Here is a 21460-nt window from a genome sequence, read left to right as displayed (position 1 = left end):
ATTTTTCTTTTCGTGACAAAAATTTTAATTGGAGCTTGTTTCTTTAGTGGAGTCCACAATTCTTTTGCCCCTGACACAATATTAGATTTTGTGGAGTTTGGCTCAGTTCCTTCCCTTAACGAGAAAGAGTTACCGTATTTACTCGAATCTAACGTGCACTTTTTTCCCGATAAAACAGGTCCAAAAATTGCATGCACGTTAGAATAGAGTATGACCCTAAATCTGCGTTACCATATGGCCATCAGCATTTTAAAATGGCGACCTCCCATACGTGTCGAACCTAGCTACACTCCAGCCTAGGTGCTGTAGCTTCCTCCATGCACTGTACTACACGTGCTTAGGCATTAGTCTACTGTCTTTGTTCCGGTTTTCTGCATCTGCTCTATCAGCATGAAGTGCTGAGTTCATCATGTCGCATTTAAAAGGAAAGTGATTACGTGTGCGGAGACAGACGGAAATTGGGCCGCATCACGAGCGTTTGGAGAATCCAAAACTTGCATGCGGGACTGGCACAAACAGAAGGAGAGGATTTTCAACAGCAAAGCAACGCGGAAGGGTTTCAGTGGACTGAAGCAGGACATATTCTGCAACGATCCACTTCGGCGATACGATCGTCTTGGCCCTATCTTGAAAGCGATCTGCAACGGGGAAAGTCCGCCACGCGCCGTGTTTTCGCCGCTTATAGGTGGCGTTAGAGCGAGAGGCATGCTAGCACAAAGGTCAATTCGCTAGCCGCACTTCGTCACTCCAGTGTTTTGACAACGAGTTTCCGCGGTGAAAGAGCGAGATGTGTTCGTTTGCTTGTGCACGCATGACACCGTGCTTGTTAATTTATTTAGTAAGCGAATGTTTGCAAGTTTATACGGCCAATAAAACTGCTATCCTTACTTCGTATAGCGGTCTACAAATTTGCTGTCGCATTCGATGCCTTTCGGGCAAAACTGTGACTTTTTTTTATTGATCGCAACTTCAGTACATCGGGAGTAAATGTCTGTTTGAAAGCATGAAGTGCGCGGTACTGTAAAGGATTTTTTTTTTTGGTCATGGAAAACGGGTGTGCATTACAATCGAGGCCGTGTTAGAAATGAGTAAATATGGTATGTTTACTCCCCACCCCCCAAGATAATTTGTCCGAAAATTACCCGTGCAATTTGTCCGAAAATTACCCGTGCAGTGCCATTCAGATACAAAACTAAAACTGCATTCGCAACGTTTATACTTTACAACATAACACTACTGTATTGCGGCGAGGCTAACTTTACCAACTGCGGCGAAGCTGACTTGACAAAACTGGCTGCCACTGCGAACCCTATTAGACCTTTCCCCATTTTCCTGCAAAAAATCAGATGCACGTTAGATTTCTACTTTGTTTAGAAGCTTTACTGTCATTTCTACGTTGTTTTTTTTAATTTTGTACAAATAGAAAGTAGGCACCCATTTGATTCAGGGGCAAGTTAGAATCGGGCAAGTACTGCCAAATAATCATCGGCGTGTTTTGGCATTTCTTCTGCATCTTGCATAATCTGAATCGCCGGATAATTCAATCAATTTCATTGGTCCAGTCAGGGTTGATTAAACGGCAGACAGCTGCATTTATATTCAAATGAATTGTGAAGTTTTAATTTTCAAAGACCACTAATATAACTGATCTTGGGAAAAACAATGCTTCACCCTTGCACAGCTGTTACCAATGTTAAAGGATGTGCAATGAGAGGGAACAAAATTATAGATTATTTAAAAAAGAATTACTTCGAAGTTGCTCTAAGAAATAATAACAGACACACTTCGCTAATGAATGCCATTTTGAAGTCACTATACCATTGCAGAAAAAAGATTAGCACAAGTGAACCATGACTACAGTGGCAAAATGCTGCTGTGCTACTCTGTTACTCATGACTCATGAGTGCAGTGAAAGCGTTGGTTTTTTTTCCATGTATGCATAATAAGAGAACATCTGCATGCTCTGAAAGAGCTTTGGACAACAGCTGCACGTGTGCAGCTGCGGTAAAGACATGGTATAAGAATAATCTGTCAGTCATGAAAGTAGGCTGCAACTCAAAAAAAAAAAAAAAAAGACAACTGAGTATAGCCTTAGAATAATAGACTACACTTGCCAATAACTAGTTTAGCAGCTGCTGAAGACAACCTGTAGTCCAACTTGAATTGACAAGAGGTACCTATGGTTTCAGGATCATAAAGGCCAACACCAAGGTGCATAAAGTGATGGATCTATCTGTGTGTATATGCATGTAGAGAGCCGTTTGTATAAGGCAGCCAGATGGATCAATGTCAGCTGCTTGAGGCCAGCACAGGGAACACGCAATTTCCTTGCCATCCCAGGTATTTGAAGGCACACCAACCCAGGCAGGCCTCCTGCTACCTTCATATTATGCTGAGCAGTTACTTTTTCATATCCATCATAAATCATGTGCTCCCAAACAATACTCCTCATCACTGGAGATCCACATGTATGTTACAGCAGACACGGATAATGCTGCACAAATGCAAGCGAGCCGAGAGCCCGTAACAGCTATTGCCAAAAAAGCAAGGCCCCATAGCCGACATAACTAATTACACACTAACTTAGCAAGTATGCCTTATCCCATAACTGCAGCTTAAGCAGGTCTAAGAGAGCAGACACAACTGAGTAGGTATGGTGCAAGAGGTTAATCCTTGAGAGAACGTACCTGCAAACCAAACCTGCTAATTATATGCTGCAACAGCGAAGATTCAGCGTCAGCTAGCCGTGTAGAAGACTCGTAGAGGGAGTGTACGTCAATCACTTCCTGCTTATTAGGAAAGGCGTGGCAGTCAGTTGCTAGCTGTTCCCTGAGCAGAGCACAGAGTGAAGAGACAGCAAGTTTGAGCACAGAACACAAGCTTGACTTTGCAAACACTAATCCCCCTTCCCCCCCCTCACCCCAGTTAGAGCTCATGCCATTTCTGCTTAAATTTTGTGTGGTATATTACAGTTCCTGTATTAGTCTTGAAACAAAAAGTATGTTAATGGGGCTCAATTTATAGCTGGCTGTGACACTGCCACACATTTGTTAACACACTAAAGCAGAATTTACTTATATGTGATAAAAACTAGCAAATGTGTCTTTCATCAACTTCTGTCCTTGTCATGTGTGTATTATGCTACAGCTCATTATTATCAAGTAACAGAAATGTATCCTCAGTTGCCCTGATATGGCGTCACTCTCTGAAGTGGAAAAGAACAGACGACAAAGACAGAAAAACGAAACACTGGTTGTGTGTATCTGTCGCTGGCCACTCACACTGAACAAAATGGGACAATGCCAATTCTGCGGGCTATCTAATTTGCTCCTGTGGTAAACTTTATGATTATGTTACCTCATTGGTACATTTCGGTTTGTTACATTTTCTTGACTCTTGCGTTCTAAAATGCCACTTCCATTTAGTTCCCATAGAGCCATGTGTGCCGTTCAACCCACTAAAACAATATAAGTGCCAAGGAAATCCAATTGTTATAACCGATAATTGTTATAACCTGGTTGCACAAAAAAAAAAAAAAAAAAAAAACAGAGGGGACAAACATTCAGACGTTTTAATTAGACAGAAAGAAGTACAGTCGGACCCACATACAGCATTACTGGTTTTAACAACTGGCATCTAACAATGAGCAGCTGCTGCACTGTGAACTTGTGTGTATGTTCTATGGTAACAAACCGTTTACTACAATGTTCCCATGCCACACTATTGGCTATAACAATTAAAACTGGCTACTGGGTGCCTGCATACTGAAATCCAGTGAAAGGAAGAAATTTTCAGGTCCCACTGGAAATTTTGGTTATAGCACAGGAGAAGTTATAAAGCAACATCCAGGGGGCATTCCACTGCACGATTTTTCTAAAATGCTTTGGTAGTAGCCGAGACAGAAGCAAATGGAATATTACGACGTCATGGTGCAAGGAGGTGAGCACTCTCCCCACAGCAAAGGCTCACTAGCAGGGCTGTTATACTTACGTAACTAAAATACTTCCTTCTCTCCGTGTGTTTCTGTTCCATTTTTTTTTTTTTTTTTTTTTTTTGCTTCCTTCTCCTGTTTGGCACTTATCCATAGGCAGGTTTTGGTGCTCTGAGTTTTATGGGAATCTGTGCATTGTTTGTGATGCTGCTGAGTATATTTGTGCTCTGCAAGCACGAAGCCTTTGACATGGACGTGCCCTGCGTTTTCAACATCATCTCTGCAGGCAGGGAGAGCAGCTCCTCCGAAAAGGGCGAGCCTGTTTGAATTTTTGGCTTTCGGCGGCGGCACACATTGGTATAATACTTTGCGCACGCAACCAACACTACGCTATCTACACATCACGTTTGTCTGTTTGCAAAGCCAAGACCTGATGAGGAGGCCCTTAAGCAAGGGCAACAAAGTTGTTTGCTACAACTACTAACCTGAGCTCTGCAGTTTTCTCAATTGCAAAGCAGTCTTGAAGATTCCGCCAGCTGGTCACTACGTGGCAGTTATAGCATGTGAACAGGCCTAAGTGGAACAACATAGAAACAAAGGAATATTTAATTTAGGTACCCAGGGAATACGTTAACAAATGAAAATATGCATGAATGTGAAAATTAGTATCCTACGAAAATGGTTCATTTATTAGTATTTTATTTGGATAATTGGTGTATCTACAGGAAATGAATTCACTGTGCTTAAATAAACAAGTCACACAGGCGTGTACACAAGATAAAACCTTGTTCTGCGTGCATGTCTGCATGCCGTATTAATTCGCACAGCAAATTCCTTGGCACAGGAGTCCCTTTGTAGCTTTGCAGTAAAGATCTCAGTGGATGAGATCTTTCCTTGTCATTAGTACACTTAGAATAAGAAGTTTGTGACCAAAATTATTGCAGGCTGTCTACAAGTGCAGGCCATACTTAGCATTCTGCATTTTCAGCTCACTTTTTAGCAAGATGTCAGAATGGCATAGTGGTTAGCATATTGGAACACTCGGTTACACCTGGTCCCCGTGGTGTGAGTTTCTGTTTCCCACTGCCACTGGTTAGCAATGTTTTATTTTGCTCTGTTCTTGCATTTCTGCGTATGAACACCCAAACAAACAAACCACCACAAGAGCCCAAAACACCAAGCAATGTAGAACACGAAAGACAAGCATTAGGCATGCAGTAAATGTAATGTGGTGCAGGTATTTCTGCAAGCAATGCGCCTGCAGGTTGCCTGTGCATGCGGTCGATACTATACCTGTTCTGATGTTGATAAAAGCTGTCGGAGGCAAGCTCTTCTGAGCCTCAGTGCTAGCAGGATCAGGCTTACAAATGGGGCACGTAATCTTTAGGCAGGTGTATCCCTCTTCAAATCCAACTGAATTGTCTTTCAGGACCTTCTTGATCTTTGACACAGTCACAGGAGCAACATCACTCGTGCTAAGCATTGTTGCCATGGCCCGCCTTTGCATGAAGCTTTTCGGGAGTGCCAGAGAGTACCTTTGCAAACCTGAAATAAAAAAAAGAAGCTTTACTAGTAGCAGTGCTATAAAAAAATGGCCGCATATCTGCTTGCTTCACTGCAAATGACATCGAAAGACGATAGTCTTCTGCCGCCCTTGATATTTAACACCCTCTCTTCTACCCCCCTCCCACCCTTCATGCTCTTCCCCTCCCCTCACTCCTCCCATAATGGATGCAATGGGAGTTTTGCTGAATTCAATTCAAATTTCCTGCATTCGCCATGCTCTCACGCCATCTGTTGGGACCTTTTATTACTGTTGGCTTAAAGCCGGCTACAGAGCCACGGCTTTAGTCGGATTGTTTTTAACACGTAGCGTCTCTTTGACACCATTTCTAACGCGTTGATTTTTCATTTACTAATACTACCAGTCTAATGTGCATTCTTAATTAAATGAATGCTGCAGATCACAGTTATGTGCACCCGTGAGCAAAAGTATCCGGACCAGGGATTGCGCGAAAATGACGATTTTTTTCAACTGCCTGTGAATGAAACTTGAAATTGAGGACTGCTGTCCAAACTTGGCATTGCGAACTTTCCAGGGTACTCGTCAATTTCAGTTTATGCGTGTTAATTACGAAGAAATTCAGTTTTTTCGGTGACCCTGTGGTCCGTATACTTTTGCTCACGGGTGTACATATATTTTGCCTCAAATAGGCCTGAGGTTTCCTTTGCGCTGTATAATGTTGGCGTGTTTGACCCTGTGCCACCAGTGCTAGTAGCTTGATTGGTTTTGGCCGGGCAGTTGAATCGAGCGACAAAGTTTTTCGCGTTTAGGTAGCCCAAGAAAGACTATTGTCTATAAATAAAAGCATATAGTGGTTACCCTTCTACAGAAACTAAACTTTAGTGCCGCTTGATATTATTAGTAAACGAGGAGGCAATACAAGAAATTATGCACAGACCAACTGCTTCATCCTCCAACTGGCATGACAAGTAGTACACATGATAGCAATGCAACATAAGCTGCACTGATTAATGTGTGTTATACATGGTTTAAACTTGAGTTTAATTGCATGTTGTGCATGGTTTTATTGTGCACAATATGTCTAACAGTAAAAAAAAGTAATTATACTTTGGGTGGGATGCATGCATTGCTTATTCGACCTTACGAAGACAATAAAGAAAGACACTGATTCAATTTAGAATGTTGAATGAGCCTTCTAGAAATCTCTTGGCTTTTTCTTTTACACCACAATATTATCAGGGAGATTAATATTAACAAACTTGTATAGTATTGCAGCCAAGGTTGACACCAGTTCGAGAGCAAGATGAATGCTGTTCCAATCTTCACCACCTAGCAACATCTTCACATTTCAGCACAAACCACTCCGTGACACTAACTCCCAGTGCATCTTAAGGTTTGTGTTAAACTAGTAGGGTTTCAGTCAGAATAGAGACACAATATCAGTTACTAGTGAGGAAGATGATCAATCAATCAATAAAGAACTCAAATCAATCCTTTTATCTCCTTTTTATTAGAAGGACACGGGACTAAAAGCCATGAGAACAACTTTACAAAGGTCCCTACAGCACATGGCATAGCAAACTTAACGTATGTTCTGTGCATTTAATAGAAAACAAGTGATACACATGACGCAAGTAACAGCACTTTACAGGTACACTGTTAATTCTTAAACATGTTCAAAAACTGCTGCTTATTTGGTAGGACAAATATAGGGGGAACATACATATCACATACACTGATGCGATAAAAAAAAGTTCATTTCTTTGTCAGAGTGACAAAATGGGTCAAAATATTCTTGATGCAACTTATTCACTAATATCGAAATGGTATAGGATAAAGATTGTTTGAAATAGCTTGCGGGGTTCACAAGTTCCACAGCTCTTTTTTTCTGCTATTTGGTATAAACTCATTTATATACTGTTTGGCGAGTTACGTTATGACTGTCACAGTAATATGTTGTTATATAACTGTTGGCATAGGACAAATATTTACACTGTAAAAACAACTCTCTGGAGGGCTGATTATAAGGTACATTAGCTATATATTGTATGGCCTTTTTTATTAAAGCAGTTGCAACCTAGACGTGTTTTCAATACCAGTCGTCGCCCAAACAAGATGACAATACTGAAGCGGTGAAAATACCAGGAAATTGTAGAGTATAACTTAAACTTTTGCAGGGAGCACAAGTCTCAATCTGGTAACTATGCCAACAGCCGAAGAAAATTTTGAAAAGAGGAGTCAACAGTTCTCACTGTTGACTTTGGAGTCAACAGTGAGAACTCGGTTCCTTGGTGCAAGACTTGGCCCTTGGTGCAAGACTTGGCTTAATGTAACGTGGTAACAGTTTTTTAATGCGATTAGCATTTTTAGGATAGTCCATGGTCTAATGGGTAGAGCATGGGGCTTCTGTGCTGAGGAAACCGTGTTCAGAACCAACCGGTGGATAAACTTGGGTCACTGTGTGGGTATGTGCTGCTCTTTATTAAGATTGGACTAACCTCTTTGATGCCAACTCAGTGCACTGGGTATGTACCACTGGGTATGTGCCACATTTCAATGAGACTCTTTGACACCAACTTGGGTAGTATGCATCACCAGGTATGTGCCGCTCTTCAATGACAAGAAAATTTCTTGAAATTTCTTCGTTGGTGGGGGGGAATGGAACTCGCGTCGTACATATTCAGACATTCATCATGTGAGAACTTACGGCGGGGTGTTGCTAGATGGCACAACATATCCGGAGTGAATAGAGGGCACCACATTGCCACTAGCACTGAGATTTGCAGAAGCCACAGATGCAGAGGTCTTTGAGGTGGTCCGCGTAACGAAGGTTGGCCAAATGGTAGAGCGCGACGAGATGAGTGATATTTCTGTGACTGATTGGGGTGATGTCACTGTCGGCTGCTGACAATCAGTGTAAGATTAAGTCTTCTGTAAGTTTCTTTCTCTCCTTTTTAAAGCGCAGCTTTTAGGCGGCCTTTCCTGCAGCGAGCGTCGGTGCCCTACCTCGTAACCGCGCGAACGAGAGCACAGCAAAAGATTAGAGCGAACACGGAGCGCAGCGGGGGATGAAAAAAGCGGCGAGAGCGAAGAGGCGCGAGGAAGAAAGCTGAGAGGGGGGTGCAACGGAACCATGAGGCCAAAAGTGGAGGAGGGTATGGCGAAAGCGTGAGAAGCGCAGTGCGGCAACGATCACTACGAGATGGCGTCGGAGTAGTCCACTTCGTCTCGGAGGTCTGTCGACAGCCGCTCCTGTGAATCGTGCCTACGCATCACCCACGCACTGGCTCTCACAATCTCCAGATTAGTGAGGGAGTCATACCACACTTCACTCTGTTTGCAACCTGCCGCACAAGACAGATTGTCTACGCCAGCCAATATATCGCCAAATGAAAACACATATACAGCTGCGCTCAAATTTTGCATTGAGGAGTACAGTAATCGTCGGTGAATTTAAAAATTTTCTTTGTCTTTTCTTTATTAAGTTTCAATGGCTAGGGCATTTGAAAATGCCTGCGCGATGCGAAGGTCGTAGCTACAGTACATCATCGATCATCATCATGCGCGAGAGAGGATCACAGCTGCATGTGTGACGCACTTTGGCAGTGGCAATAGGTGGTGTTCAAATCCATGGCTTATAGGGTGGAGCCCTCTAGATTTCGAATGCTGGGTCCTAAAGGCTATGCTTTTGTTGGTTGAATGTGCCAGACGCGATTGTGGGAGCCAGAAAGACGTCATACAGTTTTGAATACCACTTATAAGGGTGTGTTACTGCATTGCTTCAATGGTAATCACATTAATGTCGACATTCATCCATGAGTGGATTCTTCCGCAATTTTTAAAATTAAATTAAATTATGAGATGCAACGTCCCAAAACTGCACAGTGGGTTATGAAGGTTGCTGTAGGGGAGGGCTCCGGATTAATTTTGACCACCTGAGGTTCTTGTAACATGCACTCACGGTACAAAAACGTATTTTCATTTTGGCCCCATCAGAATGTGGCTGCCGTGACTGAGGTCAAACTCACACTATGCTTAGCAGTACAACACAATATCCACTAATACAAAACACTCCAGAAGTTTATTATGCTGCAATTCACCATATTAAAGCGTTAAAAAAAATAAAATAAGGATACAGAAAATCTGTGCATAAATCTATTTCAACATGCTTATGAAGACTGCCTTACCATGCAGTTGTTTCATGATGTAGTTGTAGCGCCCATAGGACAGTCCACAGATGCCAGAAGTCAAGCCTGCCATTTCGGCAGACCTGGTATCAGGACACTTCGTCAAAAGATAGGAATACCGCATTAACTTGCCGGCCATGTCTCAGCATGCCTGCCAGGTTTTCTTCCGCTATTAAGCCCTTTATAAGACAAACAGGCAAAAAGGCACAGTGAGGATGCGTCATAATGAAGGACATGCAGAGTGACAGCTCTGAGTCGCTGGTCATGACTGCAATGGATTCTCTGCATATGGACTTGCAGTGCCGGCCTGCGCGCCAGCACGTGTTTGAGAGCGAAGAGAAAGTAGCTTTTTTTTTTTACTGAATGGTTGGCATTGAGTTGAATATTGCTTTGTGTTAAATGTTTGCCTTTCTCCCATTTTGTGTTTTGTTAGACGCACATTTCAAACAATCTAATGTGGCCAATCCCCCCTGTGAGTACGAGCCATGTTTTGAGGCAACGACTGAATGGTAGAGTCTGAAGAAGGAAATTAATCTGAATCCTAATATAAACTACAAACTTGCGTGCGGTCTACGCAATTCTAAAAGGCTGCATCAATCAAATATATTTTACCACAGGGCTGCTTCTACAACCGCTAGATTATTTTAATTGTTGCACTACATTGCAGATATCGTTGCCAGCATATAGTTCTCACATAATGCGACAATAAATAGAAGAAAAAGGAGGCGCATCTCTGGGTGCAGTCGCTGAGTGCAAAGTACCGTTGGCTACATTACTCGCTAGAAACCCCATCAGCTGTTCAACCACATTTTCAAGGAAGGCGGCAGAAAAGATCGGTTGCGAGGATCTCTACCAGATATCAGCATATTTGACACTTAAAACTTTACACTTAACTACACGCATATGTCAAAAATTCACGACTGAGGCTTTAATTAAAGCGACCAATTAGTGGCAAGCACGTCTTTGCTGTTTTTACACACCTTGACGATGGGAGGCAACAAGTGTAAACAAAGCAGTGGAGAAGGTCGGTTCTCGCTTGACTCGTCGCTTTTCAATGCATTACGTTGCCCAAAAGTACACCAATGATAAAGAAATCCGCGCAAGTGAGCCGCAGACTCACTTCGCTTGGTTCAATTATTCCGCGGTGCGGAAAAAGCGCGCGCCGATGCACGCGCGCCGAATTCATGCAATTGCGACGTGCAGAAACAAGCTCAAACGCGCTCAACGCTCGCCATGTGCTTGCGATAGTTGCTAGCATGCGGACGCTGATCGCGCCAACTTCATCGCGCACAGTCACAGCTCCTACGACTGGCACATCGCCCACGTCTAACCTAAAACGCAAAGTAAATTTGAGCATATATATGGCTTTAACATTGTACAAGTAATCAAAAACGCGTAGATTTACAAAGTTTACGATCAAAGAAACGGAGGGCACTCACCTACAAGCGCAAGCCCGTGCGAATCTTTGTATTTTTTCCTCATCACATTCGCCTTATTTTATTAAAAAAACGCGATATAAACCGCTTACACTAGGGAGTACGGTGTCTTTCAAGGTTTGTTTTCCCGAGCGTTTGCAGGTGCGGAAAAGAGGCCCAGTTCGAAAACAAAACTGAAACCAAGCACTCGTGCCATGAGTGGGCGGGACATTGGGGCCATCCTTTCCTCTTTTCTTCGTGCGTTCAGCAGCAGCAGCGGCAGCCGCCGCGGCCGGTCACTTGCAAGTGGGAAGGTCACAGCGGTGAGCCGGGGGAGCCTTCAAAAAGCATCTCGGCGATGGCTTCCCGCATCTCTCGCCGATTCTACCGGCTAGAAGGCACCGAAGACATCGCGCTCGACCGAGGTGCCAGCGCCGAGGCCGAGAACCGATGGGTATTCGAAATAGCGTGGGAAGTCGTCAATAAAGGTGAGCCCACCGCCGGCTGGCCAGTCCACATTTTTGGGGTGCAAGGGGCACGGCCGGCTTGTTATTAATTGCACGTAGCACTGTCCAAAACCAACGCCGCGGTTTAGCGCGGCGTACGTAGCATGAGGCGCGCCGGAATGCGGCTGGTATATTGCTCGTTTCGTTTGCCTGTCAAATGTGCTGAACTTGACTGCGCCAACTAATTATGCGCGAGCTTCAGCGGAAAGCTTCGCCATTGCGTCAGGTGTCGGGCTCACGCGGTTGTCAACTTCAGGATCGGTTTCTCGGTCATAGTTTATGCTGTCTTAGCGACAGCAATGACGGGTATCGCCTGCGATCTTGAATTATACGCGCGCGGCACACGTACACTTCCAGGCCGTGCGTATCGGGTCCGCAGGCAATGCACCGGCGGCTTGTATTTGTTTTGCAAATCCGCCAGACGATACAGGCACTTGAGGCAATGGGCGCGCGCGCCCACTCTCTAGCTGTCACTGCTGCCAATGTCCTGAAGGTCGTCCGATCGCTCCGAAGGTCGTCGCTTATATGTTTCGTGACTCGGGCGCAGGGTTCTGATTTTCACGGAACGACCGCGTAATGTGACAGCGTGCAGCTAGGCCATCCTCCGTGGTTGAGATGTCTCGACATGCGCACATGATTTCTCGTATGCGTACATACTGGTAACGGGACGTCCCGCGTAGATCAAGTGGTAGCTGTACGTAGTGGTCGCCACATATCAGCTGTCCAGTGGTGAGCAAGGTTGCGCGTGCTAAATACAACACTTGGAGTTTGGTTCTGAAAGAGTGGTTATCGTCTCGCTTGCTCCGCACCGTCGTGGCCTGCCAGCACGGCCTGATAGGCCGTGCTGGCAGGCACGGCCTTCTGATGTCAGAAGTGGGGTGCCTTTGAAAAACTTCGGTCTCTGAACGGTGGTTCTCAGAGAGCATCACATTCTGCCTACTGTTGAACAAATCCTTGGTCTCCTCGGCGATGCAGGCGTTTTTTTTTTTTTTTTTTTTTTTTTTTCGAAGCTGGATGCTACTGCAGGCTTTCACCAAGTCAAGTTGTCGGCGGACACTCAAGAACTGACAACTTTCATCACACCTATCAGTCGCTATTGTTTCTGCCGACTGCCCTTCGGTATCACGTCTGCCCCGGAGTATTTTCAAAAACAAATGGCGCAGATTCTCGAAGGTCAAGATGGTGTTGTTAATATTGTTACGGATGATCGATGTTTATTTACAGATGAATAAAAGGATGGATGAGAGGTCGCCACGATGTCGCCACCGAAATGTTGCCTTGGCTGCTACTGAGCTCGTCGTACCCCTCTTCTTCTATCTCCTCCTCTTCGCCATGTTACAATATGATTGATGATGTTCTTGTGTTTGGACGCACCAAGCAGGAACATGATAGAAGGCTTGAGCAAGTGTTTACTCGTCTTGCAACTGCAGGCATCACTTTAAACCAAGAGAAGTGTTGCTTTGGAGTCTCCGAAGTTTCATTCCTGGGTGTTATTGTCTCAGCACAAGGCATCAAGCCAGATCCGGGCAAGATTGAAGCAGTCCGTGCATTGGCACCTCCCACAGACCTTGCAGGTGTCAGACGTCTACTCGGGATAGTAAATCATCTTGCCAGGTTTATACCGCATGTTTCAGACACCACTGCATCGATACGCACCCTTCTAAACAAGAATACCGGATGGACTTGGCAGCATAAACAGGAAGCAGCATTCACAAAAATCAAGGAACTTCTGACATCCGATTGCTGCTTGGCCAAGTACCACCCATCTTATGCCACAACAGTCTCGGCTGATGCTAGCTCTTTTGGACTTGGAGCAGTCCTGTTGCAATCACAACCAGGTGGTGAACGCAGGCCAGTAGCCTTTGCCTCAAGGTCAGTGACCACCACAGAACAAAGGTACAGCCAAATGGAAAAAGAGGCCTTGGCTACAGCGTGGGCCATCTAGAGATTTGACGAGTTCATCAGAGGCATCACCTTCACTGTAGAAACTGATCGCCTTCCTCTCGTGTCATTGTTTGGCAAGATGGAACTTGGATGTGCTTCCTCCGAGGGTGCAATGACTCATGCTAAAGACAATGCCCTATCAGTTTCAAATGATGTACGTCCCCGGAAAATTGTTGGCTATGGCTGATGCATTGTCTCGCACCCCTCCAAAGGTGCATCCAGTGGACACTGGAACTTTTTGCTAGAGAAATTGCGGCTTCCACTTCAGATGTGCTGCCTGTGAACATACAGGATATCAGGAAAGCCCAAAGCTGTGATGGGGAATGCAGCGCGCTGATCTCGTTCGACTGGCCAAACAAGCTAAAGATGCCTCCTCACGTATCAAAGTATGTAGCAGTGAAGGATGAACTTTCCGTTTGTGATGGCCTTCTTCTCAAGGGCACTCACCTCATTATCCCTTCCTCACTGAGGCCAGCAGTCTTGATGCTTCTGCACAAAGGCCCTCGCTTGTGAATCTGTATGGTGGCCGGGCATTGCCGCTCAGGTCACCTCACTCGTCGCCAGTTATGAAAAATACGCCCTCACGCGAGTGAATCCAGTGGAACCGCTCCTCCCTACCAACCTCCCTGGCCGTCCCTAGGAACATCTTGGCCTGGATTTGTTTCACCTTAACGGCCAAACCTTCTTAATGGCAGTAGACTATTATTCCCAGTTCCCGGAGGTGGTGACATTAAAAAGCATAACAGCTCAAGTGGTCATTGATGTGCTCACGAGCCTGTTTGCGCGACACAGCATACTGCAACAGGTAAGGTCCGACAGTGGTTCACCCTTCTGTTCACGCGAATTCGTCGCATTTGCTGCTTCCTATGGCTTCGACCACATCACCAGTAGCCCCATTATCCTTAGTCTAATGGGGAGGTGGAAAGGATGATCCGCACTGTAAAAGACCTCCTCCGTAAGGCGAAAGATTCTCCCCAAGCCCTCCTCAGCTATAGGAACACACCCGGCGTGAGTGGCTTTAGCCCTGCTCAACTTCTTATGGGAAGGAGATTGAGAACTCGAGTCCCAAAGACGGACGAGCAGCTTCGTCCACACTGGCCAGTAAGGGAAGAGGAAGCAGTTAGAGATGAACCTTACAAGAAAGACTGCCGAGGACTTCAACCAACGTCATAGGGCCAGAGATCTGCCATCACTGCAAGTAGGCAAAGAGGTCTGGATTCAGCCAGATCAGGTGCGCGCCACAGTATTGAGCCGCGTTCAGCGTCCAATGTCATTCGTAGTTGAAACAGAGCATGAAACAGTACTGCAATGAAATTGCAGACATCTAGTTTCCTTCGTGCTAATGTCAAGGACCCCATTGCTTGAACCTCACCACCCAATACAAGTTGCAGCAAGACCTGAGCAACCCCCTCCCGACGGCAGCACCTGCTCTTTCACGTTATGCTGGTGATAGTGTTGTGTGCAGCCGTAGCGGCCGTCGTGTAGTTCCACCTGACCGCTTGAACTTGTGACTTGAGGGGGGAGGTGTAGTGGTCGCCACATATCAGCTGACCAGTGGTACCCTCTAGGCATGAGCAAGGTGGCGCGTGCTAAATAAAACACTTGGAGTTTGGTTCTGAAAGAGTGTGGTTGTCTTCTCGGCATGCTCCGCTCCGTCGTGGCCTGCCAGCACGGCCTGACAGGAATGCCATGCAACAGTGGCGATGATGACACAGTTGTGGCAGATATAATGCACTGTGTAGTTGTTGACAGTAGGTCCTGCTCGTGAACTGACCGGGCCACTGTTCTAGGATTCTCCTGTGCACGCAAGAAACCCTAAGCCACGCCCAGAGCAGATTATACAGGGTGCCCCAGCTATCACGCAGCACGATTTAAAAAAAGAGGAAGGGCGTTACGCGAAGCAAACCTAGTGCGTATTGTTTCCAGTACAGTGGATTAGCCACCAGTAATTTTTTCGTTACTAAGATTTAATTAATTAATTGTAAATAATTATCTAACTCGATAAGTACTGTCCTAATTATCAAAGTGTCAATGAGAATGTTGTAGAGCAACATGAAAAACTCCCGATACAGCTTTCCATTGCTCAATACGTGCTGCATAAAAGTGTTTTTCCGAGCATGAAAGAAGCCCGTGAATACATGCAATGTGCCTTGAGCGGTCGGTCGTGCGGCAATTCTGCGTGTATTCGCGGGCTTTGTTCACACTCGGAAAAACACATTTGTGTAGCACGTATTAAGCAACGGAAAGCTGTATCGGGAGTTTTTCATGTTGCTCTACATCTTTCTCATTGACACTTTAATAATTAGGACAGTACTTCTCGAGTTAGATAATTAATTATAGTTAATTAATTAAATCTCAGTAACGAAAAAATTGCTGGCGGCTAATCCACTGTACTGGAAACAGTACGCACTAAGTTGGCTTCGCGTAACGCCGTTCCTCTTTTTTAAAATCATGCTGCATGATAGCTGGGACACCCTGTGTCCCAGTTTCCTATTGGATTATCTACATTTTCATACCTGCAGGCAAGTGATGCAATGTCAGATACTATTTGTAGATCAGTAGGTGATCACAGTGTGCCACTGCTCTTCTTTGTCTTAATATAATGTTGTTAGGCAATGTTAGCAATGTTGTTGTGCAAGGCACTTTTCCTTTTTTTCTGTCTGCACATGTAAGTAGACACTTGTAGATTCAGCAATGTATGTGTACGAGAAATAAATGTCCAACTGGCTGGTGAAAACATGCTTGCAGGGTGCATCGAGAAAAATGCTGCTCATGTCATCTGTGAACATTAGCAGCACGACAATTGAACCGTAATGCCAGGACACTACCCTATGGAGTTGTGAAAACTGTTTCTGGTGTGGTGGTGTGTATAAATGTGATTAGCATTCTTAGGATATTTTATGCACTTTTTGGTATCTACCTATCTATCTGCGTCTCTAACCATTTTCCCGCCAACTTGGGTCACTGGGTAGTTCATGGTCTAATGGGTAGAGTATTTGACTGCCGTGCTCAGTGAACCGGGTTCAAAACCAACCAACGTACCAACTTGGGGTCACTGGATGTGTGCTGTTCTTTAATGAACCTCTTTCATGCCAACTTGGGTCACTGGGTATGTGCCATTGCGTATACGTCGTTCATCAATGAACCTTATTGACTTCAACTCGGGTCGCTCGGTATATGCCACTCTTTAATGACAAAACAAAAATCCTTTCAAATTTCTCCGTTTCTGGGTGAAATTGCAACCGCTTCATATATATTCAGACAATTGACTAAATACCTTGCGGCAGCACCGCTAGATACTAACACAACTTGTCCAGAGGGAAGTGCGAGAAAGGAACCCGGCTTGCATAAACGCCTTGCGACACGTTTTGGCAGTGACAGTACGGTGCGTCGCTACACTGCTACAATGCTACAGTTAAACCTGGATATAACGAAATTGACAAATTCCCGAAAAACTTCGTTATAAAGAGGATTTCGTTATATGCAGGTTCGGCACGAAAAGTCGAAAAATAAACGTTTACCGTATTTACTCGATTCTAACGCGCCCTCAATTGTAATGCGCACCCGTTTTCCGTTTCCGTCGAAGCACTCATCCTCGGAATGTCACACCAGGTACCGGATGCGTGGAAGCGTGTCGTTTCGCACAAGCGCGAGGCATCGGAAACGAAGAGCGAGCGTCACGATGGCGTCGTATTGTGTTACAGTAGAACCTCGCTGTTACGCTCCCGGGGGCTGCGTTTTCCCGGCTGTTACGTCGTTTTCGACCGGTCCCGGCACAGCTCCCATAGAACTCAATGCATTGGTAACCCCGCTGTTGCGTCGCAACTGTGGGACCGTTCCCGCATCATACGTTGCGAACTGCCACCCCGCGCCGGCCCGAGCTGCCATTTTGACTTTTCATGTCGCTTGGCTTGGTGGCTTGACGATGGCATGCCGCCCAAAGTGCCGGGGGCGACAACTATGACGTATTTTCGGTTTCCGCCAGCAAAAGTATGGCCCTTGAGATCCGTATTTGCTATATAAAGGTGGTGTCCATGACGCGTTGTGGCCCTAAAATTGGTTTTGGCTCATAGATATTCCGTATATATGGGTACGGCCACGCTAGCGGCAAAAAAAAAAATGTCAGTTTCGCCCTAAGGGCGAAGCAATGAATGCGATAGCAACACAGCAATGTCATACGAAGTAAGGTGAGTGGCTTTGGTAGCAATATGCATTGTAGTAAACATGAGCTGATTAAGTAAGCAGGTGTGCTGCGGCGTAAGTAGACCGACATGAAGAGAGACTCGATGACCACGAGAAGGCGCGTGTGAAACGGTGGTGTTGATGAGAAGCGCTTCCCGTGGGCAGCGCGTGCGAAGGGACACACCTGTAGTGCTGCACTGCCGATCCGGGCAGCATTGCATGTGTAGCGTGCGTTGGAAAATGTGGCCCGACTATTACTAACTGAATGGACAAGCGTGGTGTGAGCGCCCACAAACAAACATGAATAGATCACACTGAACGACTGCAGACGACTGACAAAACGCTGGCAGCAAGCCCGTACGCTGCAGCGGGCGAAGGTACGTGCGGTCTATCGCTTCAACAGAAACTGAGCGGCGAATGCACAGTGCATAAAGGCCAGAGCCGTGTGGAGATAAGAGACGGTGCGGCGAGCGCGGTTGTTGGCAGAGTATAAGTGCCCCCCCCCCCCCCCCCCCCCCCCCGCTCCCTCCGGCGCTGGTTTCCTGCTTCCTTGCTTGCGCGTGGGAGAGATAAGAGACGGCGCGGTCGAGCGACGAGCGCGTTTGTTGGCAGAGTAGAAATGCCCCCTCCCCCCCCTCTCCCCGCTCCCTCCGGCGCTGGCTTCCCGCTTCGTTGCTTGCGCGAGGGAGATTGAGTGCGTTCGCTCTCCGTGATAGCGCGCGTCCCCGCACGCTTCCCGGAAGCTCGGGCATACGGCGCGCGGTGAAGATTTTATCTATACGGAACCTCACGGCGACGCCGACGGCAGAAATCCGGTTGAAGTGTCCATATAATTGCTATCGCAATAAAAGGCGCGCGTCATGCAGCGAGCGGCAAGTTACCGCGCGTCAACGCCTTGCCGCGAGGCCACCGTGGCACGCGCGTCTCGCCGCGCGGCAGCGCGATAAGTTGGGCGTACGTAACGAGCCTACGTACGCAGCGCGGCTGCGGGAGAGAAGTGCGCATGCGCCGTACGTAACGTATCTCTTCCAGGGATGCGCGCGTACGCCCGCAAAAAAACGCGGCGCACGTAAACGTAACCAGACGTAGCGCTTGAAAGATGGCTGCCATGGCGAACGGACAGAGCAACAACAAAGCCGGCGCGAATCGAGTTTATTTTGCGTTGAAGGACGATGTCGCGCTGCTAACGGAGGTGCAGACGAGCGATCTGTTCAGGCATTCCGAACAAGAGACACTTTTAGTTGGGCGTACGTAACGAGCCTACGTACGCAGCGCGGCTGCGGGAGAGAAGTGCGCATGCGCCGTACGTAACGTATCTCTTCCAGGGATGCGCGCGTACGCCCGCAAAAAAACGCGGCGCACGTAAACGTAACCAGACGTAGCGGACGTAGCGCTTGAAAGATGGCTGCCATGGCGAACGGACAGAGCAACAACAAAGCCGGCGCGAATCGAGTTTATTTTGCGTTGAAGGACGATGTCGCGCTGCTAACGGAGGTGCAGACGAGCGATCTGTTCAGGCATTCAGATCTCCCGCGCTCTCCGAACGGGCGAGCAACACCGCGAGCGCTCGTTGTTTCATGCGAGAGACGACGATCGTCGATTGAAAACCCGGCGCGGACCGGCGGCGTTCCAGTTGTGATGGCTCCGTGACGTCACCCTCGTCGCTCTTGATTGGTTCTTCATCTCGCGGCACGCGGCATTTGCCGCAGAACGCATTTCGCGCGGCACGCAGACCCCCGATTCATGCCGCTTTTGCCGCGCGCGGCATGACGCGTTGCCGCGCGTTTCTGACGCGCGTTTTTGCTGCGTGTTTTTGACGCTAGCGTGGCGGTACCCTAAAGTCCAAGGGCGATAACGCAGTCGCCGCGCGCCGTATGCTGTATGTGCGAGTGAAAACGTGCGAGGGGAGCCGACGACCGCGTCTAAATCTCGCGCGCGCAAGAAAAGCAGGGAGGAAGCGCGCCTTCTTCCGTTGCGCTCGAGGCACCGGCGAGGGGGGAGGGATAGCGGGGCGGCGCGCGGTCGCGCAGGCCGTAGGCCGTATCTTGAAAGCGATCTGCGTTGGGGCAGAGTCTAGCAGTGTAGGTGCGTCGGCGGCTCGTAGCTTTCTGCGTGCTGTGTGTTCTCGGCGCTCAGTTTGCGTTGAAGCGATAGACAACAGCACGAAGGTCACTTCGCTCGCTTCTCCAGCGGCGCTTCCACACGCCGCCAGCGTTTGACAGCGTGTGTCCGCGCTCATCGAGTCTGATGTGCCACAGCGTGTACCAGCGCGTCGGCAACATCAGCTGGAAAAGGAGAGAGTACCGGCTTAGGGCGTGCTAGGCCAGCTGCAGCAAGCGGCAGGATCAGATTTGAATGAAGGGAGGGGGAAAGGTCACGCCTGCGGCGGCAAGATCGCCGGGTCGAGGGATGCAGGGCCGCCTCGCACACGTGCGCTCGCTTCGCATTCCATCGCGGCGGAGAAGGTGCTTCCGGTTGCTGCTCGCGCAAAAATGACAAAATTTGGGGCGAAATCTCTAGTTGGTCGGAGGGAAATTCGTTATATCGAGGGGGTCTCCCGCTGCCACTTCGTTACGTAGAGGTCTCAAATACATGTGCTTCTATGGAGTAACGGCGGGGAATCGAAAAACTTCGTTATATCCAGGAATTCGTTATATGGAGGTTCGTTATAAGCAGGTTTAACTGTAGTTGCGTTAACATCGACATTCATTGTGGAATGGATTCTGCCAGATTTTTAAATCAGAGCCGGAAGTTAGCACTATCCTTAAAGGTTTAAATGATGGTTCAACATAGAATCATCTTCACAAGGTTTCTTGGTAGCTTTATCACTAAAGCCCAGAAGTGAAATAAAGCTACCAGTTGTGTTCTGCAAGAGCCACACTTGGGTAGGATGTCTCTTTTGAGAGTGAGCTTTATAAATCCTGAAAATGTGCAGCAACAGCACTGTTTGCCCGTGGCTCACACATCTTAATTTCGGTGTCCCTTGAATGCACTTAACACCTCCAAAAGGTACTTACCGGGTGCATTTTGAATGGCCATATACATTAACATTCTCATTCTATCTGTCTAGATGTTTCACATCAGTCCACATCAACCCCTCTGTCACCTGTCTAGCACATTTATTCCATGGTATCAGCTTTCACTCTGACACTGGAGATGAAGCAGTACATTCCCCTAGTCACCTTGCACGTCGACCACTGCAACTTGGAGATCACCACCTTCTTGAATTTTGCGAAATGGTTTGGTTTCTGGATGAGACAAGGAGTTTGTGGCCAGTTGTCATCTCTGATAAAGACAATTGAGCACTGCCAGTAGTCAGATGTCACCCAGGCGGTTGAATTTCTCCAGCAGGTGGAGGTCATGATGATCACCCTGGAAAGCTGATTATGGCCACCAATGATCAACTTAAGCTGGCAGAATCAAAAACGCTTAACCTTGCACTCTGCCGCGCAACACTTGAAACAGCGAAGCTGGGCAATTGTAGCCCAGCATTTTCCGGAAGTGTGCGCAAACTTTTCATCTTATTACTCATGATGATAATTTCTTTTCATGCGTCTCGGACTTAAGGCAGTCACTGTGCGTTGCAGAGCGTAGCTTGCAACAACAACACCACGTTCCAATGCCGACACTGTGTTCCAGGCGACCCACTCCGTGAATCCGTCTCTCTCTCTCGCACTCTCATAGCGTGCAAAACCTGTCACACAAATGCATATTCTGCAACCGTGGCTGTATAGCCTAGTGGTTACGACGCTCGCCTTGGGACGGGGGGT

At 46.9% G+C, this 21460-nt stretch overlaps 2 protein-coding genes across 2 annotated transcripts in view; one reads left to right on the top strand and one right to left on the bottom strand.

Moving 5' to 3' along the window:
- The window catches only part of LOC119450485 (twinkle mtDNA helicase), a 35886-nt gene extending 24961 nt beyond the window's left edge, over positions 1-10925 (bottom strand). Inside the window, exons 1-5 of the mRNA XM_037713946.2 lie at positions 10624-10925; positions 9644-9822; positions 5225-5476; positions 4417-4504; positions 2688-2829 (exon numbers count right to left, since the gene is read on the bottom strand). Coding sequence (XP_037569874.1) covers positions 2688-2829; positions 4417-4504; positions 5225-5476; positions 9644-9782 — 621 coding nt within the window. The 5' untranslated portion in view covers positions 9783-9822; positions 10624-10925. The remainder of the gene's footprint in view (positions 1-2687; positions 2830-4416; positions 4505-5224; positions 5477-9643; positions 9823-10623) is intronic.
- A 386-nt stretch (positions 10926-11311) lies between these two features.
- The window catches only part of LOC119450483 (glycogen [starch] synthase), a 41024-nt gene continuing 30875 nt past the window's right edge, over positions 11312-21460 (top strand). The window contains exon 1 of the mRNA XM_037713942.2: positions 11312-11546. Coding sequence (XP_037569870.1) covers positions 11417-11546 — 130 coding nt within the window. The 5' untranslated portion in view covers positions 11312-11416. The remainder of the gene's footprint in view (positions 11547-21460) is intronic.

This window comes from Dermacentor silvarum, chromosome 4 (assembly GCF_013339745.2).
Source record: "Dermacentor silvarum isolate Dsil-2018 chromosome 4, BIME_Dsil_1.4, whole genome shotgun sequence".
NCBI lineage: Eukaryota > Metazoa > Arthropoda > Arachnida > Ixodida > Ixodidae > Dermacentor > Dermacentor silvarum.
Note: the sequence above shows the minus strand (reverse complement) of the source record. Positions and strands in the feature narration are given on the sequence as shown.